The sequence below is a fragment of the Eulemur rufifrons genome, chromosome 5 (genome assembly GCF_041146395.1).
Source record: "Eulemur rufifrons isolate Redbay chromosome 5, OSU_ERuf_1, whole genome shotgun sequence".
Classification (NCBI taxonomy): Eukaryota; Metazoa; Chordata; class Mammalia; order Primates; family Lemuridae; genus Eulemur; species Eulemur rufifrons.
The window spans coordinates 30,131,414-30,153,023 of record NC_090987.1 but is presented as its reverse complement, the minus strand read 5'-3'; the positions used below and the strand labels follow the sequence as shown (position 1 = coordinate 30,153,023).

At 46.7% G+C, this 21,610-nt stretch overlaps 1 protein-coding gene across 3 annotated transcripts in view; it reads left to right on the top strand.

Annotated features, from left to right (window-relative positions):
* FHOD3 (formin homology 2 domain containing 3) overlaps positions 1-21,610 on the top strand; it is a 428,111-nt gene that overhangs the window by 35,477 nt on the left and 371,024 nt on the right. For all 3 annotated transcript variants that reach the window (XM_069468095.1, XM_069468094.1, XM_069468093.1), the window contains exon 2: positions 12,861-12,967. In XM_069468095.1, the coding sequence (XP_069324196.1) occupies positions 12,861-12,967 (107 nt within the window). The remainder of the gene's footprint in view (positions 1-12,860; positions 12,968-21,610) is intronic.

Below are 21,610 nucleotides of genomic sequence, written 5' to 3'. Positions count from 1 at the left end.
CATTGCTCTTCAGCATCTGGGAATGATTACTCTCTGCCTAAAACCAAACCATGAGGCAGCCATAAGAAACTCCATGTTCAGGCAAAGGATTAAAATAAGCAGGCAATTGTGCTCACATGTGCACCTCCATGAGGATGGCAGGTATAACTTGTTTTCCAGAAACATCCCAAGTCCCTTCACCTTGGGTGCTACACCAGAAAGGGACCTGAGCTGCTGACTCGTGTCACAGTGTGGCACTGCCTGTGACTGAAGCCACTTGAACTGTTTCTGGGATGTGAAGAAAATTTTGATTTTGTCGCTTTTAAAAGCCATCATTGCAGTCTCCTTTATAGCTGTGAAATAGCTCTAGATCCCAATAAGGTGGTGATGGACCTGAATCTCTCAGATAATAACTCATAAGTCCAAATTTCACAGTGGATTCTCACCAGAAAATAGTCTATGTTTAAAATTTTCACTGATTCCCAAAACGTGATCCTCAGTAGTCTTAGACTGAAAGTTACTTTCGTATCAAAGGCAAAGTTCTCCAGACTCTCCAATGAGCTAACTCAGGACATCCCCAGAGCAGTGTACTGATAATTTTTATTTTTTGTTATAGAAATGCTCCTCTTGCACAGTAAAAGTGACCCCAAGACACCCCGGACGTGGTTACAGTGACAGCCCTGCTCGGGGGCTGGTGTATAATGTGAATAAATCCTAGAAGGGGTGTGGACTCTTTGTCTCCAAACATTTTTCAAACATGAATTAAAGATGGCAATATGTTTTGGGGTTTTTCAGGGAATATTTACTAGGGCATATGGCATTGCAAATGGAAGTCTTTCACTTCTGCTGTCCCCTGAACGTGCCTCTTTGGAAGGGCCGTTCTACAGCACCCTGAAGCTCCGGGGGACATATGTCCCAAAGACGTGTGGTCTTCTGCTCATGGTCAAGGGCAATGTTTTCTTTCTTTCTTTTTTCTCTTTCAATTAAAAATGTACAAGTGGTAATTTAGAAATACATGTATGCCTGTGGATTTTAAAACTGGATTTAAAAAGTTGTGGCAGAGAGTACAGGGACCAGCCTTTAATTACAGCTCTCACCACCCTGTACTTTGCGATGCCAGGTGGGGGAGGCGGCACCACGGAACGGGGCTCCCGTAACCAGGGTGTCAGGCATCTCATCAGGGGGCTCTTCCGCCGTGGAGGTGGAAAGGGGGGAACACAGTGGAGGCAGCGGGTGCTGACTTAGGTACCTGGGGCTCTGAGGATCTTAAAGGCAGCGCAACCCCTCCCCCCCCCCCTTTGCGAGCTCCTAAAGAGCAGAGGTGTTTTGTTAAGGGATTTCGACTGATCACTAAACCAGGGCTGTCTGGTCACGGAGTTAATGAATTACTAAGGGAATGGAGGCGAGTAAATTACACTGCTGATTTCACACTGCTGATTCTGAAATCCTCTGGCTATTGAGAAGGTGTAGGTGGAGTGTTATGTACAGTGAAACCGGATGAAGAAACTGCACATTCAATCATATAGTCCTGGGGAAAAGGACCACTGAGTCACCTGAGCCAGGGTCCAGATGCATAGTAGAAATGAGCCACGTGGGCAGGTGGCTCCGGGTGGCCGGTAGCTTGTGCTTGGAATGGGTGGTGCTGCTCAGCCTGGAAGGGACGGCCTAGGGTTTCTGGATGTTTCCATTCTTTAAGAGAAACCGGAAAACTGGATTTTTATGTACAATCTTTTTACTTTTTAACTATTGGCAACTAACCAAAAATACTTTAAAATGCCATGCAGGCCAAACAAAGTGTGGCAGTGAGCTGCCAGGTGCACCCTGACGTCCTCCAGACCCTGGCGTTTCATAGCTGTGATAGCGGGCTGGCCCGAGGCTGGCTGCTTTTCCTCCCCGTGGGGCCATTTTCTGGGGATGCTCTGCAGTGACTTGTGTGTTCAGGGTTTTCCTGGCCAGCAGGCAGCTCACCCTCTAGTATTCTTGAAAGCTCTTCCTAGAAGTCTGCAGTCACGGCCAGCTGGACTTCCTCTGAGGTGTGGCTTCTGCTCCTGGGCCTTCATGTCATAGACGCCAGGTGGAGATGGATTCTTGGCCTGTTTGTGTTTTCCTAGGATCTCCGTGGACCTGCACTTGGACCCTGACACATACTCGCTCAGCGTGGAGAACGTGGGGAGAAATGTGTGGGGTGGGACGGAGAGCTGGGACTCCCGAGTTTCTGCTCTTGATTTTCAGCCCATCCCGAGCCTTCTGCACTCCCCCAGGGGAGCTGAAGTGGTATCTCTGCCACCTTTTCTTAGGGTGGGGTCCCAGCCTCCTGCATCAGATCGTCTGCGGATGGTGGGAAACGTGCAGTGTCCTGGGCCCCTCCTGCCCAGACCCGCAGGATTTTAAATGCACCCCAGGAGGTTATCGTGCACACTGAAGTTTGAAGACCTCAGATGGAAGGATGGCGGAGGCGCTGGGCAGTAGGGTCTTGTGATTCCGAGTCATGTTCTATAGGTCCCGCCATGCAGGAATGCAAGCGGATCAGAGGAGCCGGCAGTCAACTGGCCGATTCGATTCTGGCTCACGGCCCAGAACCAACAGGAAGTGTTAAGTGGTGTCCCGCCCAGCACCTACTTCATGGACGTTCAGTGAGTGCGGTCGCACAGGGCCCCACACTCAGAAAGGGCCCCTGCACTTGGGGTTTAATGCTCTGTAGTCACAGTCTTGAAATTCTTAATTTTATTTTTGAGTTTGTGTCATTTAAGTAAAGCCGATGGGCTGATAGGGCAGGTGCTGGGGGCTGGGTGCCTCTGCCTCTCCACCTCCCCATGATGGGTGGTCTGCTCTCCACTCCCCACCCCGCCCCGGAACTTCTGCCGCCCTTCACCCTGCAGGGTCCTGGATGCAGGTGCAGAGAGGGTTGGGGTCAGGCATGTGCCCCATGTGCTAAGTGGCAGGGCTGGGGCTGCGGGCACCTATGAGGCTCTGCTCTGCCTAGTGAGTATCCCTGTGCCCAAGGAAGTGTAGGGGTAAATAGCAGATTAAGCAGATATCACAGCAAGTCAAAGGAGAGACTGTTAATGAAAGGAGAAAGATTTTTTTCCTGCTTTTTGAACATGGGGCTCCACATTTTTGTTTGTGCCACAAATTTTGTAGCTGACCCGAGTGACTCTGCACGTGAATGCTGTTCTTGGTGGATCTGTCTTATTGGTGGCTCACATCAATGAAATAACATGTCTCTGCCCCTCGGTTTTCTCTTTCTCTCCCTTTTAACAACTCTTCGTTCTGAAAATATCTAAAGTCTTCCGTACGTTTGCAAGTTTCTTTATATTATACATTCTAGTATTTTTCTTTGAATTAATGCAAATAACAGGGATTCATGAAGAATAATGCAATAATATATTAAAGGTTCCTTATAATTTTTATGCAAGAGTTTTGAAGATTCAAAAAGAATGGGTGAGAGCTATCCTATTTACATCGTTTCTCCGGTAATTCAATGTTCAGCTTTCACTGCATGAATCTGGTTATGTAGTTTAGCCATGTAAGAGTGGTTTGCATGGCCTTGCCTTGTTAGGCAGGGTAATAAATAAGCAGAATATACTTGGGACACGGTATGTGGTCAGGAAATGTTTGCAGTAAGAACGGGAGGGGTGGATTAGAGTGTGCATGTATTGGCAAAGGTTTTTATTATTGGAAAGGATGAGCAGCTCATAATGCTGGGCTTAATTATTTTCAAGTGACAGTTGTCATAGTCTGTGTCTCCTCTGACGGCTCATCAGCACTGGCCAGTCCACCATGTTCTATTGGAAGCACTCTTCCCTTGGCTTGTGTGACAGCCTCCCTTGGTTTTTCTCTGGTCCCTCTGTCTGCTCCTTTGTAGTCTCATTTACTTTGACCCAGTCTTTGAATGTTGGAATTGCCAAGGGCTTGCTCCTTTGCCTTCCTTTCTTCCTTGTTCTGTATTCTGTTGCGCAGTAGCTAAGACCATGGACTCAGGAGACGTGCTGTTTGGGTTTAGTTGCTACTAATTGTGGCAATCTTGGGCAAGTTGTTTGACCAAATTACAGTTTTTTTGTGAGCTTGAGCTCCCCAGTTTTATATCAAGTAAAAATGAAATAATAATGATGATAATGATACCTTCCTCCTAAACTTGTGTGAGAATTAAATAGTTCACGTTAATTTGTGTAAGGGAATAGTAAATGTTTTTAGCTATTAAAAGTTAGCTGTTTGGGCCTCTGCTTCTGGCTGTAATGAACTAGCTTGTAGCAGACCAATCCTCCTACTCAGAACAACAGAGAAAGTAGCCAAGGACCGAAAGTATTTGTCTGAAGGCTCCAGAGAGCTGCCGAGGTGGCTGAGACTTAACAGGCCAAGACCCCAGAAAAAAAGGAAACTCATTGAGTCTGATATTCTAAGTTGCTTTTTACCTTGATGCACTTACCAGTTCATCAGTGGCAGGTGCAGAGACTGCAGTGACTAAGAGGAGGCTGAGAAGTCACGCAGAGCCAATAGCAGTTTTGCCCCATTGCTTAGTGTTTTGCTCTAGCAAAGAACTCAAGATTTTGCCTGTGTTGGACACCTCCATGTCCAATCAATCACCCAGTCCAACGTCTTTTCCTTCCTCCCTCCCCTCTGCCCTCTTCCCTGTATCACTCCTCTTTCTCTCCTCTCCATTTCTGCTGCTTTCACCATTGTCCAAGCCACCTTCAAATTGCCTTCAATTCTTCATCTGTCCTCTGCCTTCCATTGCCACACGGAAAAGCTGGTTCCGCACACATTTGCTCACAGCCATTCCATTGCACGGCTTCTCATTGCCCTAGAATCAAATCTAGTCTACGGTGGCCAGGAACCTTCCCCGCTCCAGAGCCCTTGGCCTGCCTACCTTGGTACCTCCACTACTCAGACTCCTTGTGGCGGGGCTTTTGCATCCACCATGCTCAGTGCCTGCAACCCACACCCCTCCCCCAATGAAAATGAGAACAGAGACAACAAAGGTGACGAACCCACTGTGCTCCTCACTTCCCTGAACTCCGACCAGCTTCTGGGGGATCAGTCCTGCCCACGCCCCCGAGTCTCCCTGCGACCTGGTCTGTCTGGCTCATGGCTGTTTCCCCAGGACACAGTGTAGTGCCTGGTGCAGAGAAGGACCACAGGAAAGGACTGTTAATCTGAATTAGTGAATAAATGAATGATAATAAACAATAATAATCCTGAAACATAGTGCTGATACTATTTGTGAACTTGAATAAAGAGAAAATGGAAAAAGGTACCTGTAAACCTAAGTAAACATATTCCAGCTTTTTCAAGAGAAAAGTTTAATGTATTTTTGGCTATTTATTTAATGATAACAAAGTCTTTAAAATAATTCAGATATTTGCCTATTTACCAGATTATCACTTCCTCTAAACCTAAGCTCTTGATGGGTGGAACCTTGCCTTTGTCTTTCTTGCAGAATTTGGCAGCGGCCTTTGCCTTTGGTCAGTGAGCTGGGCACTTTTGTTGACTTAAACAGAGATCTGGGATTTGATTTGGAAACTGCCTGAATCAGTTTCAGGACATTATTGCTCTTAGGTTGGTGGCCACAAATAACAATTTATTAAAGGTTTCTGAGGGAGTAAAATCCAACCCTTTCAAAGGAAATACATTCATGTTATTTTATAAACCATATATGCTGGATCTTCAAAAATATTCTTGTACTTCACCCTAAAACATTTAGTAAAGTACCTGTGATGTACCTGTTCCAGAGGTTAAATGGGCCCCCCCAGGACTTAAAAATTTAAATATGGTTTGCTGGGGTTGGCCAATAGGACCTGTTTTCTTCTGATATCATGTGAATCAGTTTCATGTGGTCTTTCTCGTAAGAAAATTGATCAAGTGTTACTTGTATTTTTAAAATATGTAAACTTGATTAGAACTTTGTATGAAACTAATAATTTTTTGTTGTGAAATGCATTATACATACAAAGGAATAGGCGCAAAGGGTGTGTATGTATAGTTTGAAGGATAATGAAACGATACCCTGTCCTCACTGTCCACCTTAGGAAGTGGCAGAGGGCAGCCCCAGAGTGTACGCCCTCCACCTGTCCCTTTGCAGTGGCTGGGACGGGCATGGGGGAACCGCAGCCTGTAAGACCCAGGATTTTGTGTTGATTTGATTAAGAATTGTGAAAGGGACACGTGGCACGGCTTGTTGGAAAGCTCTCTTTCCTAACATTTTTTGCTTGTCATCTAAGTTCAGTTTCTTGTCTCTGCTGCATTTAGAAGGAACCACAAAATCTAAGGAAGCCACAAGCTTCATGGCTGCCTAGCAACAGAAGTACCATTTCAGGGGGGAGACGGGCGTAGCTGTCTTAGAACTGACCAGCTGAAACACACGACTGCTTTTGTGTGGCTCCCAAGGCTGTGATGAGCCCAAACTGGGGCCCTCAGGAGGCCCACAGTAAACCTGGCCCTGGAGAGAGGCGGGTCCCGCAGCAGCGCTTCGTTTCTGAGCCAGGAGCGAGGCCTGTGACCAGTGCAACCAGAAGGGCCCTGTGCTAGTAGTTGCTATCTTGAAATTCTTCATAATTTTGCCTTTCATTTTCCATTTTGTAAGTGAATGTCGAGGGGTCGATGGAACATGCTCTGGGGGCTTGGAGCTTCACCCCGTGTCTTGCCTCCCTGGGAGGGGTTCTCGGCTGACTGCTCCTGGCTCTGCTTGGGCTCCCCCTCCTTGCTTTTGCCCGGCAACCGCTGCTGGCCTCTGCCTCCAGTGGGGGTCTGGGCTCAGGGAGGGTCAGGGCTGGGCGTGTGTGTGCTCTGTGGCGTTTCAGGGCTGGGCACGTGATGGCCATCCCTGCCTTGGGCTGGCAGTGTCATGTGCATTCAGTGGGCAACTAGGTGGGGATGAGCCTCTCACCCAGGCCCCATCCACACCCAGAGTGCTTCACGGGTGAAGTTGCGCTCCCCGTGTGCTGTGGGTGGGGTGGCAGGCTCGTGGGAGGAGGAGACGGACTTCAAGTCAGACCCATTAACATTGTTCACGAGCCCATGGGTCTACTGGGCAGTTCTGGTTTGGGCCAGTCTGGCTGATTTCTGCTGGGCTCTCTCCTGTGTCTGTCACCAGCTGGTGGGTCACCTGGAGACTTTATGATCCAGATTGCCCTCACTTGACATGTGACAGTTGGCAGACTCTGGGCAGGGGCCCGTGGCATTCACCCTTGAGCGGGCCAACTCCAGCATCTTCAGGTGATGGCTGAGTTCCAAGAGCAGCAAGAGAGGACAGCCCTAGCGAGCAGGTGCCTTTCAGGTCTCTGCGAGGTTACATTTGCTACCGCTGCATTAGCCAAAGCAAAACTCTGGCCAGCCCAGACTCCAGGGGCAGAGGAAGAATCTGCCTCTCGAGGGAAGGAGCTGCAAAATCACCTTGTGAGGATGTGGACACAGGGCTGGGGGAACCCGTTCAATGACATAAGCAAATGACATTTATTTGAGCTTTTCTTTAGGTTTTTTTTTTTCTTCTTAAAATCAGCACATATTTCCCAACTTTTGAACTATTACCAAAATTAGTTGAAAGGGTAGCCCTAGTGTATGTATAGAATGGGTCTGTGCAGATCTGTTTCAGGGCTACACAGAAATTTTGTTGCCTAGCCTGGGCATCACCTGCTGCCATAACCTAGGCAATCATTAAACCACCCCAGTAACATGCCACTTCCCTGGAGTAAGGAAAGGAAAAAACACTTATATCGAGATGTGACATCAGCCTTATTTCAGATGGCTGGACTTTTTCCAGATGATGAGCCCTCCCTTTCTGTTTGAATGCAGTGTCTCTGTAGGAACAGTCAAAAGAGCACCAGAGTGGCTTTGCGTAGCCTCTCTACAAGGAGCAGAGGTCTCTTTCTACGTCTTCAGAGAAGGAGGGCCCATTTTATTGGTGTGTTTTGATCCGAGTAGAGTGACACGAAATCCAGGCTATTTGGAAGGACCCTTACTGTGGATCTGGGAGGGGCTCGCCCCTGAGCACCCCACCCCCTACCAGAATCCTGGCCACAGGTTGCAGACTTGAGCTGTGTGAGCTGCGACCTGATCTGAGGTCTTCCTGCTGCGCCGCTGTCACTGCCCCTAAATTTCCCTAATCGCCGCCTTTCTATAATAGCCCCGTAACGTTATCTTCCCACATGGCTCCTGGCTTTGTCTTATGTCCTGAAGTGCCCGGCAATGTCCTGGCCACCAAGCCTACAGCCAAGAAAGAAGTGCAGGGGACATGCTGCCTGGGGGATCAGGGTTGACATGAAGATTGTCGGAGTCAGGAAATTCCAGGGCCCTTGAGTCATTTGGGAAGACATTTGACATGAGAGGCCAAGGGAGGGGATCAGGTTGCCTCTGCGTAAGTAGGAACTGAGGTTCCCCGTCAGGGACTGGCCTGGCAGGGAGGTGTCTGAGTCCTTCACTCTGGAGGGAAAGTTTGTATATTTCTGTCTAAATCTTTATAATAACCAGACTGGAATTAATCACCACTCATTGCCTGTTTGCATTGTTTTTGCATTCTTTTGGATGTTTACTATTATTAGTTACCACTGATAAGATGGAAGAAGTCACTTAGTGTACTTACCAATTTGTTTATAAAAATGATACCTAAACCTGACCCCCCTCAAATATTTAGGGGATTTTACTGTTTCAATGTATCAGTCCAGCCAAGAAGCACTTTATCCTTACTCCTTGGCTCATGTGACGGTTTAAATATTAATCTCATGTGTCTCGGCTGTAATGGTCTGGCAGGGCTCGTGCAGTGGAGTGGCTCGGGCAGTGTGACTCATTTGGTGTCTTCACAGGCTGCCGTGTTGTTAGGATCCCCTTTGTGCACACGTGTCCCGTGTCCTTTCTCCCTGGGGTGGCCGACCTCGCTTCTCCTGTAGTGCTGCTCTGGGACTCCACGCGGACTGCCGAGGGGTAGAGAGGCACGTAGTCATCTTTTCTTTTTCAGCTGAGAAACTCACCAGCACAAATGGGGAGGGGCTTGCCCACCCACTAATTAGAGGATCGGGGTTGTGACATTTGGCTCAGGGAATAACAGCAGTCTCTATCCTGGAAGGGAGACGGGCAGTTCGGTGGAGGATGCTCATTATTGCAGAAGGAATATAACTGCGGGTGAACTTGCACACATTTTGACAGTTGATTTAAATGGTGTTTTATTCTCTTCTGTGTTCTATTTGTGTGTCATCCTTACTCAAGGAAACGATCTCTTTGAGGGAAGGAAGCGATTATGTGTTCCTTGGTGTCCTGCCTGTGCCTGACATGTAATTTTGTTAAAACTGAACTGTGGAAATGGTAGTAGTTCGTGCTGCCCAGAATGCGAGGAGAGGCATGGTGAGAATGGGCGGTGGTGCTCAGGTTTGGGGGTTCTGTTGGCTGAAGGCTGGGGAGAGTGTGGGGCTTGCTGTTGTGATTCTGGGCTGGCCAGGGACACACTGAGGCAGATACCTGGCAGGCCAGGGTGACTGTCCAGGAAGATGGGTTGGTCGTTTTGGGCAGCTGGGAATAAAATCTGAAGGTGCGGGATGGAAATGACGGGCACAATAGCCAGGACGGAGCTACACCCGCTGGCCACCCGCACGTCCCCACTGGGGCAGCTTGGGAGAAGGGCGCAGAGCTTAGGTGGGAATGGTGGGGACTGAAGCCCGGTCCAGGGTCTCTCAGCCTTTCATCCCCTCCCTGCTGTCTCTACTTTAGACACCTCAACCGGATGGCTGGGAAGGGACAGAAGCGGTGTGTGCTGCTTCTGCTGACCCGCTAGGGGCTGACTGTTAAATTCCCAGGAATTTTGTGAGCTTGTTGTCAAACATAGCCATTATTAAAAAATTAAATTCTAGAAACTTACAATTGAGTAAATTATTTTAGAAACAAAGGTAATATTCAAAACATGTCACTTCCTAATTATTTCACTCTGTTTTGCTACCTCTGCTCTCCGGGTTACATGCATCTTGTTTGTATCTGTGTGGTGGAAGCACCATATCCTGGTGAGCTACTGTGTGTACCTTTTCCCAACTCCACGCTCAGTGACTTCCCGTTGGTAGCTTGAACCAGGCCACGGCGGTAGCATTCACACCGCACACGTGCACATTCTGCCTGCGTCCACCCCGGAGCAGCGCTTCCTCTCGTCCCTGCTTCCCTCCCTCTGGGCTGAGTGTGGGCCACAGCCTCGGAATGACTCAGACCTCCTTAAGGAGCAGCAGAAACTCTTTTTTTTTTTTTAAATTTTTTAATAGTATCAATTTATTTATTTATTTATTTTTTTGAGACACAGTCTCGCTCTGTTTTCCAGGCTAAAGTGCCGTGGCGTCAGCCTAGCTCACAGCAACCTCAAACTCCTGGGTTCAAGCAATCCTTCTGCCTCAGCCTCCCGAGTAGCTGGGACTATAGGCATGTGCCACCGTGCCTGGCTAATTTTTTTCTATATATATTTTTAGCTGTCCATATAATTTCTTTCTATTTTTAGTAGAGGTGGGGTCTCGCTCTTGCTCAGGCTGGTCTCGAACTCCTGACCTCGAGCGATCCACCCGCCTCGGCCTCCCAGAGTGCTAGGATTACAGGCGTGAGCCACCGCGCCTGACCCAGCAGAAACTCTTTACCCCAAGTTTCTTTCTCTGGGCCCACACGTTTCCAGGGGTTGAGGCAAAGGAGATGGTTATGGTGTAAAGGGTTTTCATGATCCCACCTTCCAGTTTGCTGATTATAAAAATAAGCAAAAGTGTTGAGACTATCAGTGGAACACACTAAGTAAGCTTTATTAGTTAAGAGCAGCAGTAGAAATGAAAAGCAAGAATGAGCTGCCAATGATTACAGCTGTGCTCACGTCCACTGTGGGTGTTAACAGGTCCTGTTTCCAATGGAATTTTCCACCTCGGAATGATAAAGTCTGATTTCATTCCATGGGAGATCCTTGGCCCGGGAGACACCTTGTGCAAGAAACTCTTCCTGTCTGCTGCTTCCGTCTTTAAATGCCTACTTAGATCAGATGCTCCGCCTATAAGACGCCAGTCAAGAATGCCGCAATTCGCCAGCATGCCTTCAGTCATTACGAGGAGCAATCTGCTATTAGAGAAATAAAACAAGTGAATCAAATAGGATTAACCCCTTCAAATGATTTAACTAGGTATTTCTCACAAATAACAGAGAGCGAATTCCTTTCATGCTGTTGAGGATAACCAGAAACAAGGAACTGCGGGGTCTCTAATGAGAATTCATGAGCTGGTATAGGTGCCGATTCTAAACAAGATGAGAGTCCACGTTTCTCTTATTGAGGATAATGGCAAAGCTTTTCTACCAAAAGAGACTAATTCCTTGTTGGAAATCTCACTTACGGTGTGGTTTATCAAGCATTCATCTAGATGTTTTAAAGTAGCCACATGTTTAAAAGTCTCCACTTTTCCCCAATCTGTCATTTTGGAAGGAGCACCTTAACTGACCAAGAAGATGAACACTAAGAGTCACTCTTATAGCCTGAGAACTGAAGCATGAAGTTATAAATTTGGATTTCCTTATAATAGTAATCTCAATCTTCTTTGGTAAAATTGCTTTCCTGTATTTTTAAGTATAATCATTCTAAATGTAATGTCACGCTAGCTGCTGTAACAACATCAAAATCTTAATGACTAACCACAGCAAAGGCTCATTTTTTTTTTTTTTTTTTATCTTGTCCTAGTCCAGGATGGGTCCATGGAGTCTAGGCAGCAAAGTGCTCTCTTCCATGTGGTGGTTCAGAAACCCAAGCTCCTTGCTTCTGGGGCTCTGCTGTTTTCTAGGTTTTGGAGCCTCCTCTGACTCCTTTGTGTCTGGCCACAGGCAAGAAAAGAAAGGTGGGCAGTTGAGCAGCGGGGTTATGGCCAAGCCTGTTGGGGGCTTTCTTCACTTTCACCTGCATTCTGTTGGTCAGTGCTCAGTTGTGTGGCCAGAGCCCAACTGTGAGGTGAGGCTGTGTGCCCAGGAGGAAAAGGGGGTGGAGCTGTAAAACAACACGACATTGCCTTGGCGACACCGGGCACTCAGATAGCACAAGCTGTGTTTTACATGCATGATGAAATTTTCAAGTCATGTGTGGGTCTCGGGCCATAGAAAGGATGCAGAGGGTAGTAGTCGAGAGCATGACCTTGAATCAAACTGCTGGTATCTAAGTCCCAGCTCCACCGTTTACCAGATGGTAACATTGGGCAAGTAACTTAGTCTTTGTGCCTCAGATTTCTCATCTGTAAAATGGGGATAACAATAGAACTTTCACAGTCTATGTGAGAAGTCAAATGACTGACCTGTGTACAAATGTATAAAACAGTGCCCAGAACGTAATTAACAACATGTAAGTGTGTGTTAAATAAAATTTTTAAGAAATGAGAGTAGTAACGAAGAGACCTAATTTCCCGTTTGGTATGTTGGAATTTGGATATTTTGTCATTCAGATGGAGAATGTTTCAGTTCAACTGTAAAAATGTTTATTGAACAACTATTCTTTGTTATGTGCCAGGTATGACCACAGAATCTGAATAAATAGGCTTCTCACTGAACCAAAGGAAACAGCATGTTTTCCCACCAAATTTGCCTAGTAAGCCCTGGTGACTCCTAAAGACATCAGCATTGTGATCTTGGTTTCCACTCCCCAAATGTGTGGCTTCTCCTGGGCCCCTCACAGTGGAAAGAGGCACTGGCCCAGTGCCCAGATGGTCCCGTCAATGCCACTCCTTTGTTAGATGCCCCACCCATCGCTCCCCATCTATTTGCACTAACATTCTAGCTCTTCTGGTTAGGATCCATATTGCAGAATTTTGCTTGATTTTAAGAAACACACACAAGGCCAACATGACATGATTTATCTATACATAGTCCCATCTGAGGAGCAGGCTGGGCATAACGGACTCTTTCTCTTGCAGCTTGATGACTGCACACTACAACTCTCCCACAATGGCACCTACCTGGACTTGGAAGCCACCCTGGCAGAGCAGCGGGATGAGTTGGAAGGCTTCCAGGACGATGCTGGGTAAGAGCAACTGTTGGCCTTGCTGGCTGGTCGCCACTTACCAGGAAATGAGGGTACACTGAGGCCTAAAAATGTTTTGGAGAAACCACCATGGCTTTGACCTTTTCTCCACTCCCATTCACACAAGAGGAAGGGAGATGCAAGTGACTCATCAGTAGCAACCGTAGACCATTTTCCATTTTGAGTAACTTTTCTTCACAGGGGTGCTGGGGGGGTAACCTGCCCTAGTATAGTTTGGTACAGTTTAATCAAGCACATGGTATTTACATTCTAAGTTTGCTTAATTAATTAATTAATTAATTATTTTAAGAGATGAGCCCAGGCTGGAGTGCAGTGGCATGATCACAGCTCACTATGGCCTCAGACTTCTGGGCTCAAGCAATCCTCCTGCCTCCGCCTCCCAAGGAGCTGGGGCTACCACCATGCCTGTCTGATTTATTTTTAATTTTAATTTTAATTTTAATGTTTAGAGATGGGGTCTTGCTGCGTTGTGGGCTGGTCTATTCTAAGTTATTTTTAAACTAGATACCACCATTAAATTGATATTTTCCAGATTGCAGTGGATTGACAACTGCTGTAAACATTGTTTTCAATTATAATTTACAGGATATTTTATTTTCTTGGCAGATGCTGTAGTAGATAGTTTCACACTGTATCATCTTTTTAACTCATTACCGTGGAGAAAATACTTACTAATTATGTTAATTAATATCAAGTTACTTTGAGCCTACATCTAGAATTGCTTAATATTTCTCATTGCTGAATGAAGAAATATTCTGAGTCTAATTAAAGCAATACACATATAAAAAATCCGAGATGTGCATAGAAAGTGAAATCTCTCTAGGAATATACGCACGCAAGCAGCCATTCCTGTATTTATTAAGTTACTGACATAGCCTTCTGATGGCCCCGCCTCCCTTCCCAGTCCTTATCCGTCTGGAACCAAGTATCTTTCTGGTTTCATCACCCTACTCCTTAGAAACCTTCAGAGGCTCCTTGATGCTTCCCAAATAATGTTCAGTTATCTTAATGTGATGTTTAGGGACCCCCAGAAGTTGCTTGAAGCTACCTTGCCTGAGTTAAAAAAAAATACAGTCAGGTGAATACTATCAGTCAGGTGAATACTATCATTCATTGACATTACAGCTCACCCTGGCAACACCTGTGTCCAGATGCTGGCCGTTCCTCCACAGCTGTTCCCAAAGAGCCACTGATTTTTTTAATGAATAGCTCAGAGAATGGGGAAAAATTGGAACCTTCTTAATGTTAGTTTCACGTAGCTGTCTGACTCCGGTGTGTACTGATGGCTTCCTGGGTTTCCTCTGTTTTAACACCCTTCACAATTTATGGTCATTGTTCTTCTAATTGTTCCTCTTCTCTGCTGCTAAAACTCCATTAGGTCAGCACTGTGTCTGTGTGAATGTCCAGCACCTAGCATTCTCTCAGCACATTACAGGCACTTACTGAATACTGCTAACCAGGTGAATGGTGCAGTCCCTAAATCGATTCCCGAATGGCATGGCCATGAGCACCAAGAAGACCAAGGTTCTTGGTAGGATCCATGAAGGTTCCCTGTGGACATCCTTTTTGTTTCCGGAGTGTTTGTATCGGCCACACCAAAAGTGTGTAGGAAAAAACCCTGGAAACCACCATAAGCTGTACACATGGGAGGGGCTATTTTAGTCATACCAGATTCTACTCATCATTATTTAAAAAAAATTAACATTATTAAACCTATAGACTTGGGGAAATTCCATTGCCATAGTTTTTACCAAGTATTTGACAATCGACATGCCTTTATATGAGATGTCAGAATGCAGGCTGGATGGTAGTCTAATTGGATGACTTCATGGCTCACTGATCAAACAGACCCCAGGAGTGTTATGAGTAGATCATTGTCAACTTGAAAAATGTCTCTAGTAGTGTTATGCTTGGAGGCCTTTCCTGTTTGATTTTTTTTTCTTATCAAAACTTGAGTGATTTGGAGGTGGCAGCTCAGAACAAAAGTGCTAATTTCTTAAATAACAGTATAAGAATAAAGAGTAGGGGAGAAAAATAACATTTTTAGAGCAACTACTATGCCAAGCACTATCCTAGGCTCCATATTCACAGTATCTTTATTTAATAGTTAGTTCTCATAATAGTCATGTAATTGGATTTCACTGTCTCCAGTTTTCATTTGAGACAACTGAGGATCAGGAGTTACATGGCACGTGCAGGTCATCAGTCTGTTGTTTGAACACAGGTGTGACTGATTCCCAAGACTGCATTCCTCTGCCAACCCAGGCACCTCAGGTTCTATGCAGCACGTACATTTGCACCTTTGGTGACATGAGGGTGGTTCATGCAAGGACATTGGTCCTGGTCTGAAACACTGCCTCCAGTTGGAACAGCACCCAGGCACACTGCAGGTGCCTCCAGGGAAGACATTGTTGCTGCCGTCATTCATTGACATTACAGCTCACCCTTGCTTTCTCACTTTGTTCCCTCCTGAATCATCACCTGGCCGTGGGTCCATCCAGTAGCTGGTGCCTGAATCCCATTTCTGCACCCTGATAGCAAGAGATGCTAGGAAAATGAATTATGGCAAGATGAGAAGGTGGAACTAAAGATGTGGGAAACTGCAGAGGGAGGTAGACCAAAAGATGCTGGGTAGCTACACATTTGATAAGTGTGCCCCAAACTTACTCCAAGGTGAGGTTTTATGTCTTTGAAATAGTCTTCATTCACAGTGACCCAGCCCTTGTCCTTTAGAACATACCTCTGTTTTGTCTGAAAGAGTGTGAAGAAGCCACCTTGGCTGATTTCCTGGCAGGGAGGCCAGTCTGCCCCTGGCCTGGGTGGCATTGCCAGGTCACCCCCCCTTACTGCCAGGTTGTTTACGAGCACTGAGCCCTGGGAGCACGAGTCAGATCACTGGAGCTGTCGGGAAACAGCCTGTGGGCTGAGCACCCCCACGCAGGTGGGAGGTGTCTGGGCACATTTGCACTGTCACTTGCACAGAAGGTCTCTTGTAGAGACCTTCCTAGATGTGTGGCATTTGGCAAAATCTGTGTGCCTGAGAACTCATGTCTCCCATAAATGGGAATTAAAATATAATTGTTTCCTCGGTGAGATTTGCTCTTTTGAGGTATGAAAACAGCAAGGAAATACCATTTTTTCTCTTTTTTTGTGTGTGTGTCAATTATAGCAAAATATCTGCTAATATTGTGGCCATCTAATGAAGACCTATGGCAGGCTGGGTGAAAACAGTGATATTTTTCATACTGTGTGTTCTGCTTCCTCGCTGGAGGAGTTTGTTTCTTTGTTCTTTTCTATTACCCTGCACTTCTACACCAAGACTAAAAATTAACTCACTTGTTTAGAATCATCACTCAGGCTATAGCTAATCAGAGAGCAGGAGAAAGACCTTCAAAAATGGAAGGACAAACCAATTATTATGCTAACCAAATAAAGCCAGGTCTGCACGTTGCCTTCCAAAGCCAGGGAAGTTAGGAAGCACAACGTGGTGTGGTGGAAACAGCAGCCCCAAAGCCTCTGACCTTGCCATTGTGTGACCTTGGCCAAGCCACTTTGCTTCTGATAGGAGTTTATAAAATGAGGACATTTATAAAAATTATTTATAGAATAAGGACTATATTACTCAATCCCAGTTTCCTCCCTGCATGAGCAGGGGTCTTCACAGGGTCTCTGGCACCTGCTTTGGCACGGTGGTTTGGGACATGGGCTTTGTGGTTGGTCTCAGGGCTGTTTGACCGTGGGGATGTAACTTCACCTCTCGGAACCTTAGTTTTCTTATAAATGAGGATAATATGATACTGCTTCCTTGGGTTGTTTTGAGTTAAAATATGATGTATTAAAACATTAAATTATTTCCTGGCTCATAATACACACAGAAAACTAGTAGTCCTTGCCTGCTATACAATTATAGTCAGAATTTGGGACGATGATACATTGAAGTGGGAATCACTGGATTTTAAGACCTGGAGGGGTCTATGCAGGTCAGATGCTCTGAGATCTCCATTTTTTAGGTAAGAAACCATGATGGAGGCTTGCCCACAGGCTGAGCAGGGCCAGAATAACCCACCCTTTTGCCCTTTACCACGCCCGATGCCTCCAAAAGGAACCACTGCCAGCTGAGGTCCACAAGTAACTGTCATGGAGAAGGTGGGCGTTTAGGTGACCCCTGAGGGGAGACTTGGTTTGGGCCGGTGGAGGGGGTGGCAGGTAGGAGTATGGCTTTAGCCAAGCGTGCATGAGAGGCTTGATGTGTCAGGGACAGCGTGAGGACCGGTGTGGTTGTTGGACATGGTACATGCATTCCCAGGGGCTCCTAACTTCAGTAACTGGGGGCACTCGCCTTTCCTTGGTGTGACTCCTGGCAGGCCAGTGCCAGAGGATTGGCTCTGAAGGTAGCTGCTGCTTCCTGGCTATATGATGCCGTTCACCTTCTCTCATGAGCCGAGGGGCTGGTAGTCCTCCCACATTTTGAAGGGAGGATCATAACTGAGTGAGGCTGGTGGCTCAGAAACCGTGGATGGCCGTGTGGCCAGGAAGGGGTGGGAAGGGATGAGCAGACGCCCATCTGCAAGGGGCAGTAGGGTCCCACCAGCTTTGTGGTGGACTTGCTTAGAGGAACCCAGGGGTTGGGACTGGTTCTGGTTTAACTCTTAGACACCCAACTTCCCAGCCTGCAGCTCCTGAGTCCCAGAGATCCATGGGGATCCATGAACCCCTGAGGTTTCTGCAGTTTGTGGGTATGTGGGGGTTTTGGTGGGGAGGCATTTCAAAGCCTTCATCAGACTCTTAAAGAGGTCTTTGCATCGCAGAATGTCAAGTTTCAAGGAATAAGAAGCCGTTTCCTTTTCTTAGGGTCTAATATAAAAGTTAACCTCACCACCCAATCACATGTGTTTCTAGGTTTCTTCTGCATCTAGGACTGGTAAAATGGGAAATCACTGAACCTGAAAAACCAAACCAAAGCAAGCAACCAACAAAAACTTTCAAGTTAAAAGAGATTCTGGCCAGGGTGTGGAAGGGAAGAAATGAAGCATTTCCCTGTCCTTGTCCTCTTAAGTCAATTGTCTTCAGCTGAGGGCACAGGTGTGTTGGCTGAAGCACTTGTGGCAAATCAGTGAAGGGTCTCTTGTCTTTGCAGCGCTGTGCAAGGCTCAAAGTGCAGACCATGAAGTTTTGCCCTGGTCATGGTGGGGGTGAAAACTGGCCCTTTCAAACCAAAGGAGCTGTTGGGGTGAGTTTAGTGCCGGGATGAGTGAGTAGCCCAGACACCCGCACACCAGCTCCAAGCCAGAAACGCTGATCTCTACGTTCTGGCTTTATAAGAGGATTGGAGTGGGGCCTGGAATCTCGCTTTTTTCAAAAGCTGTTGCAGGTGGTTGGATGTATGGTTGGGAGCATACAGCATAGGTTCTCAATCTTGGAGAACATTGCAGCCACCTGAGAAACTTTAAAAACTTACCCGCCCACACCTGTGAAATCAGAACCTGGGGCGGGCCCAGGCAGCGGTGACGTTTTTTTTAAAGCCCCCAGATGATTCCACTACGCAGCCAAAGCTGAGATCTTCTGCGTGAGGGAGACGGCATTCCTGAAAAGGCTGCACTAAGTCAGATGAGGATAAACTAACCCTGAGTGGACAGTGGCGCCAGAGAGGCTCTAATACCTTCAAGTACCAGGTTGCGCGACGGGGCAGGAACTGCATCAGGTAGGACTGTGAGTTAGAGTCAGAAGACAAATGACCTGCAAAGAGGGAGCCCTCGCAGAGCTCCTCAAGTAACGAGGGCGCTGGGAGTGGGGTGCGGGTGGGTGGGAAGAACTTGAGCAGGGAGGCCGAGGCCAGATGTAGCTCGCTGCGGGGACAGGAAGGCCAGGATGTAATGCACCTAAACGTGTTGACCGAGGAAGGTGAGTGGACTGGGGCCTGGCTCAGCGTGGGGGGAGGTATGTGGCTCTGGATCCACGGTTCTAGCTTGTGTAGAGGGAAACAGGAGGATGGAATGGTCACAGGACAGTACGTGGCTAGTGCACAGGACGGTGACTACTTAGAGTGCTGGTGAGGTTATAAGGGGGCAATTTGGCGAGGAGAGGGAGGGGTTGATACATGTTAGACTGAGGGTATGACAAGCCACATTCAAGGTGTGGGGTGGCCAGTGAGAAATGTTGACTTGGGACCCAGGTGAGAAGCCTTAAGGACTGGGGAAGCTGAGCATGACCCCTTGGAGGGAGGCGGCTGCTGAGTCTGGAGAGGTCTTCTCCCCAAGGGACAGCCACAGGAGGGAGCTGACGAGATAACCAGGACTTGTATGTAGGGACCAAAGAGTTAGCGGTCACCCAGGGGATGCACCCAGATGACCTATTGAAGCTATAACTGGGGTACTGTACTTGAGTGAGATTAGTTTCAGATGTGTTTAACAACCCAGATAACGATGGCTTGAAAATTTTATGAGAGCGTGTGTGTGTGTGTGTGTGTGTGTGTGTATGTGTGTGTGCGCGCGCGCATATATTTTAGAGACAGACTCTCGCTCTGTCGCCCAGGCTGGAGTGCAGTGGCCTTATCATAGCTCACTGCATCTTTGAACTCCTGGGCTCAAGCGATCCTCCTGCCCCAGCCTCCCAAAGTGCTGGGATTACAGGTGTGAGCCCCTGTGCTCAGCTGAGTATGTTTTTATCCTGAAAAAAGGGGCTGGGTGTGGTGGCTTATGCTGAGGTAGGAGAATCACTTGAGGCCAGGAGTCTGATACCAGCCTGGGCAACATAGTGATACTCTCATTTCTAACAATAAATACATAAAGTGGCTATTAAAAGAATGAAAAGACAAGCCACAGACTAGGAGAGAGTATTTTCAAAACACATGACAGATACAGGACATGTATCCAAAATATACAAAGAACTCTTAAAACTCAATAATAAAACAGCCTGATTACAAAATGGGCAAAAGACCTAAAAAAAAATACATCATCAAAGATATTCAGAAGGCAAATAAGCATATGGAAGGATGTTCAAGATCATATGTCACTTGGGGAAATGCAAATTAAAATGAGATACCACTACATAACCTATTAGAATGGTTGAAATCTAAAACATTGACATCACCAAATGCTGGTGAGGATGTGGAGCACCAGGACACTCATTCCTTGCTGGTAGGAATGCCAAATGGTACAGTCTCTCTGGAAGACAGTCTGGTAGTTTCTTATGAAGCTAAACGTAGGCTTACCAGCTGATTCAGCAATAATGCTCCTAGGTATTTACAGAAGTGAGTTGAAAACTTACACGCACACATGTTTACAGCAGTTTTACCCACCATTGCCAAAGTTTGGAAGCAATCAAGATGTCCTTCTGTAGTTGAATGGATGAACAAACTATAGTACATCCATACAATGGATTTAGTGATAGAAAGCTAGAAAAGACACGTAGGAACCTCAAATGCATATTGTGAAGTGAAAGAAGCCAGTCTGAAAGCGTTGCATACTGTATGATTCCAACTATAGGACACTCCGAGAAAGGCAAAACTATAGAGACAGTCAGAAGATCCAGTAGTTGCTGGGGGTGGGGGATGGAGAGGGAGGGATGAGTTGGTGGAGCACAGGGGATCTTTAGGGCAGTGTAACTACTTCGTATGTTGTAATGTTGGATACAGAACATTATGCGTTTGTGAAAACGCATAAAACTGTTCAACAGAGTGAATCCTAATGTAAACTGTGGACTTAATAATGTATTAATATTGGTTCATCTACTGTAACAAATGTAACCACACTAATGCGAGATGTTAATAGGAGAAACTGGGTGAGGGAGTGTGGGGATATATGGGAGCTTTTTTTTACTTTCTACACAATTTTTCTGTAAACCTAAAACCGCTCAAAGTAGTGGATAATTAGGCAGTTTCATGGACAATATGTTGATTCCGTGATGCTCTTAGGAACCCCGGCTTATTTTATCTTTCTGCTCTGCCATCTTTGGGGTCTGGCTTTTATCTTTCATGCTCCATCGTGGTTACAATGTGGCTGTCCCGCTTCTAGTGTCACACCAAGGCAGGAAGGCATGTATTGGTCAGGGTATCGTCTTCTCTGTTGCAACTACGAAATCCCCAAATGAGGCAGTTAAGATAAAAGTTTGTTTCTTGTGTAGGATTCCTATGTGGGCAGTCTTCTTTGGGAATGGTAAAATAGTTACAGCATCCTCAAAACGAGAATTCCATCTCTGGGTCCAGGGTGGCTGCTTCAGCTCTTACCATCTCATCTGCATGGAGGAAAGGGACAAAGGGAGTGTGTGCCCCTTCCTTGCACACATAGCTTCCACTCACATGCCATTGGCCAGCGCTAAGGCTCATGGTCACGCTGTGACTCATGGGCTGTGTCCGGCTAACCTTCTCCTTCTGTTACTATGAATATACAGCGACAGCTGGTGCTCCCTCCCTGAGGTGGGAAAAGTGAAGAGCAGAGGTTGGAGCTGGCTGGGTTTGCCCCTTTTAGAGAGCTTTCCTGAAGCTCCACCAGCAACTTCCACCTATAGTTCACTGACAGCAACTGTCAACAGCTGTGCCTCGTTGTGGAGAATGTACATTGCCACCCCAAACGAAACTGGGCTCTCTATGAGGCAGAAAGGGAAAATGGGTATTGGGCAGGTAAC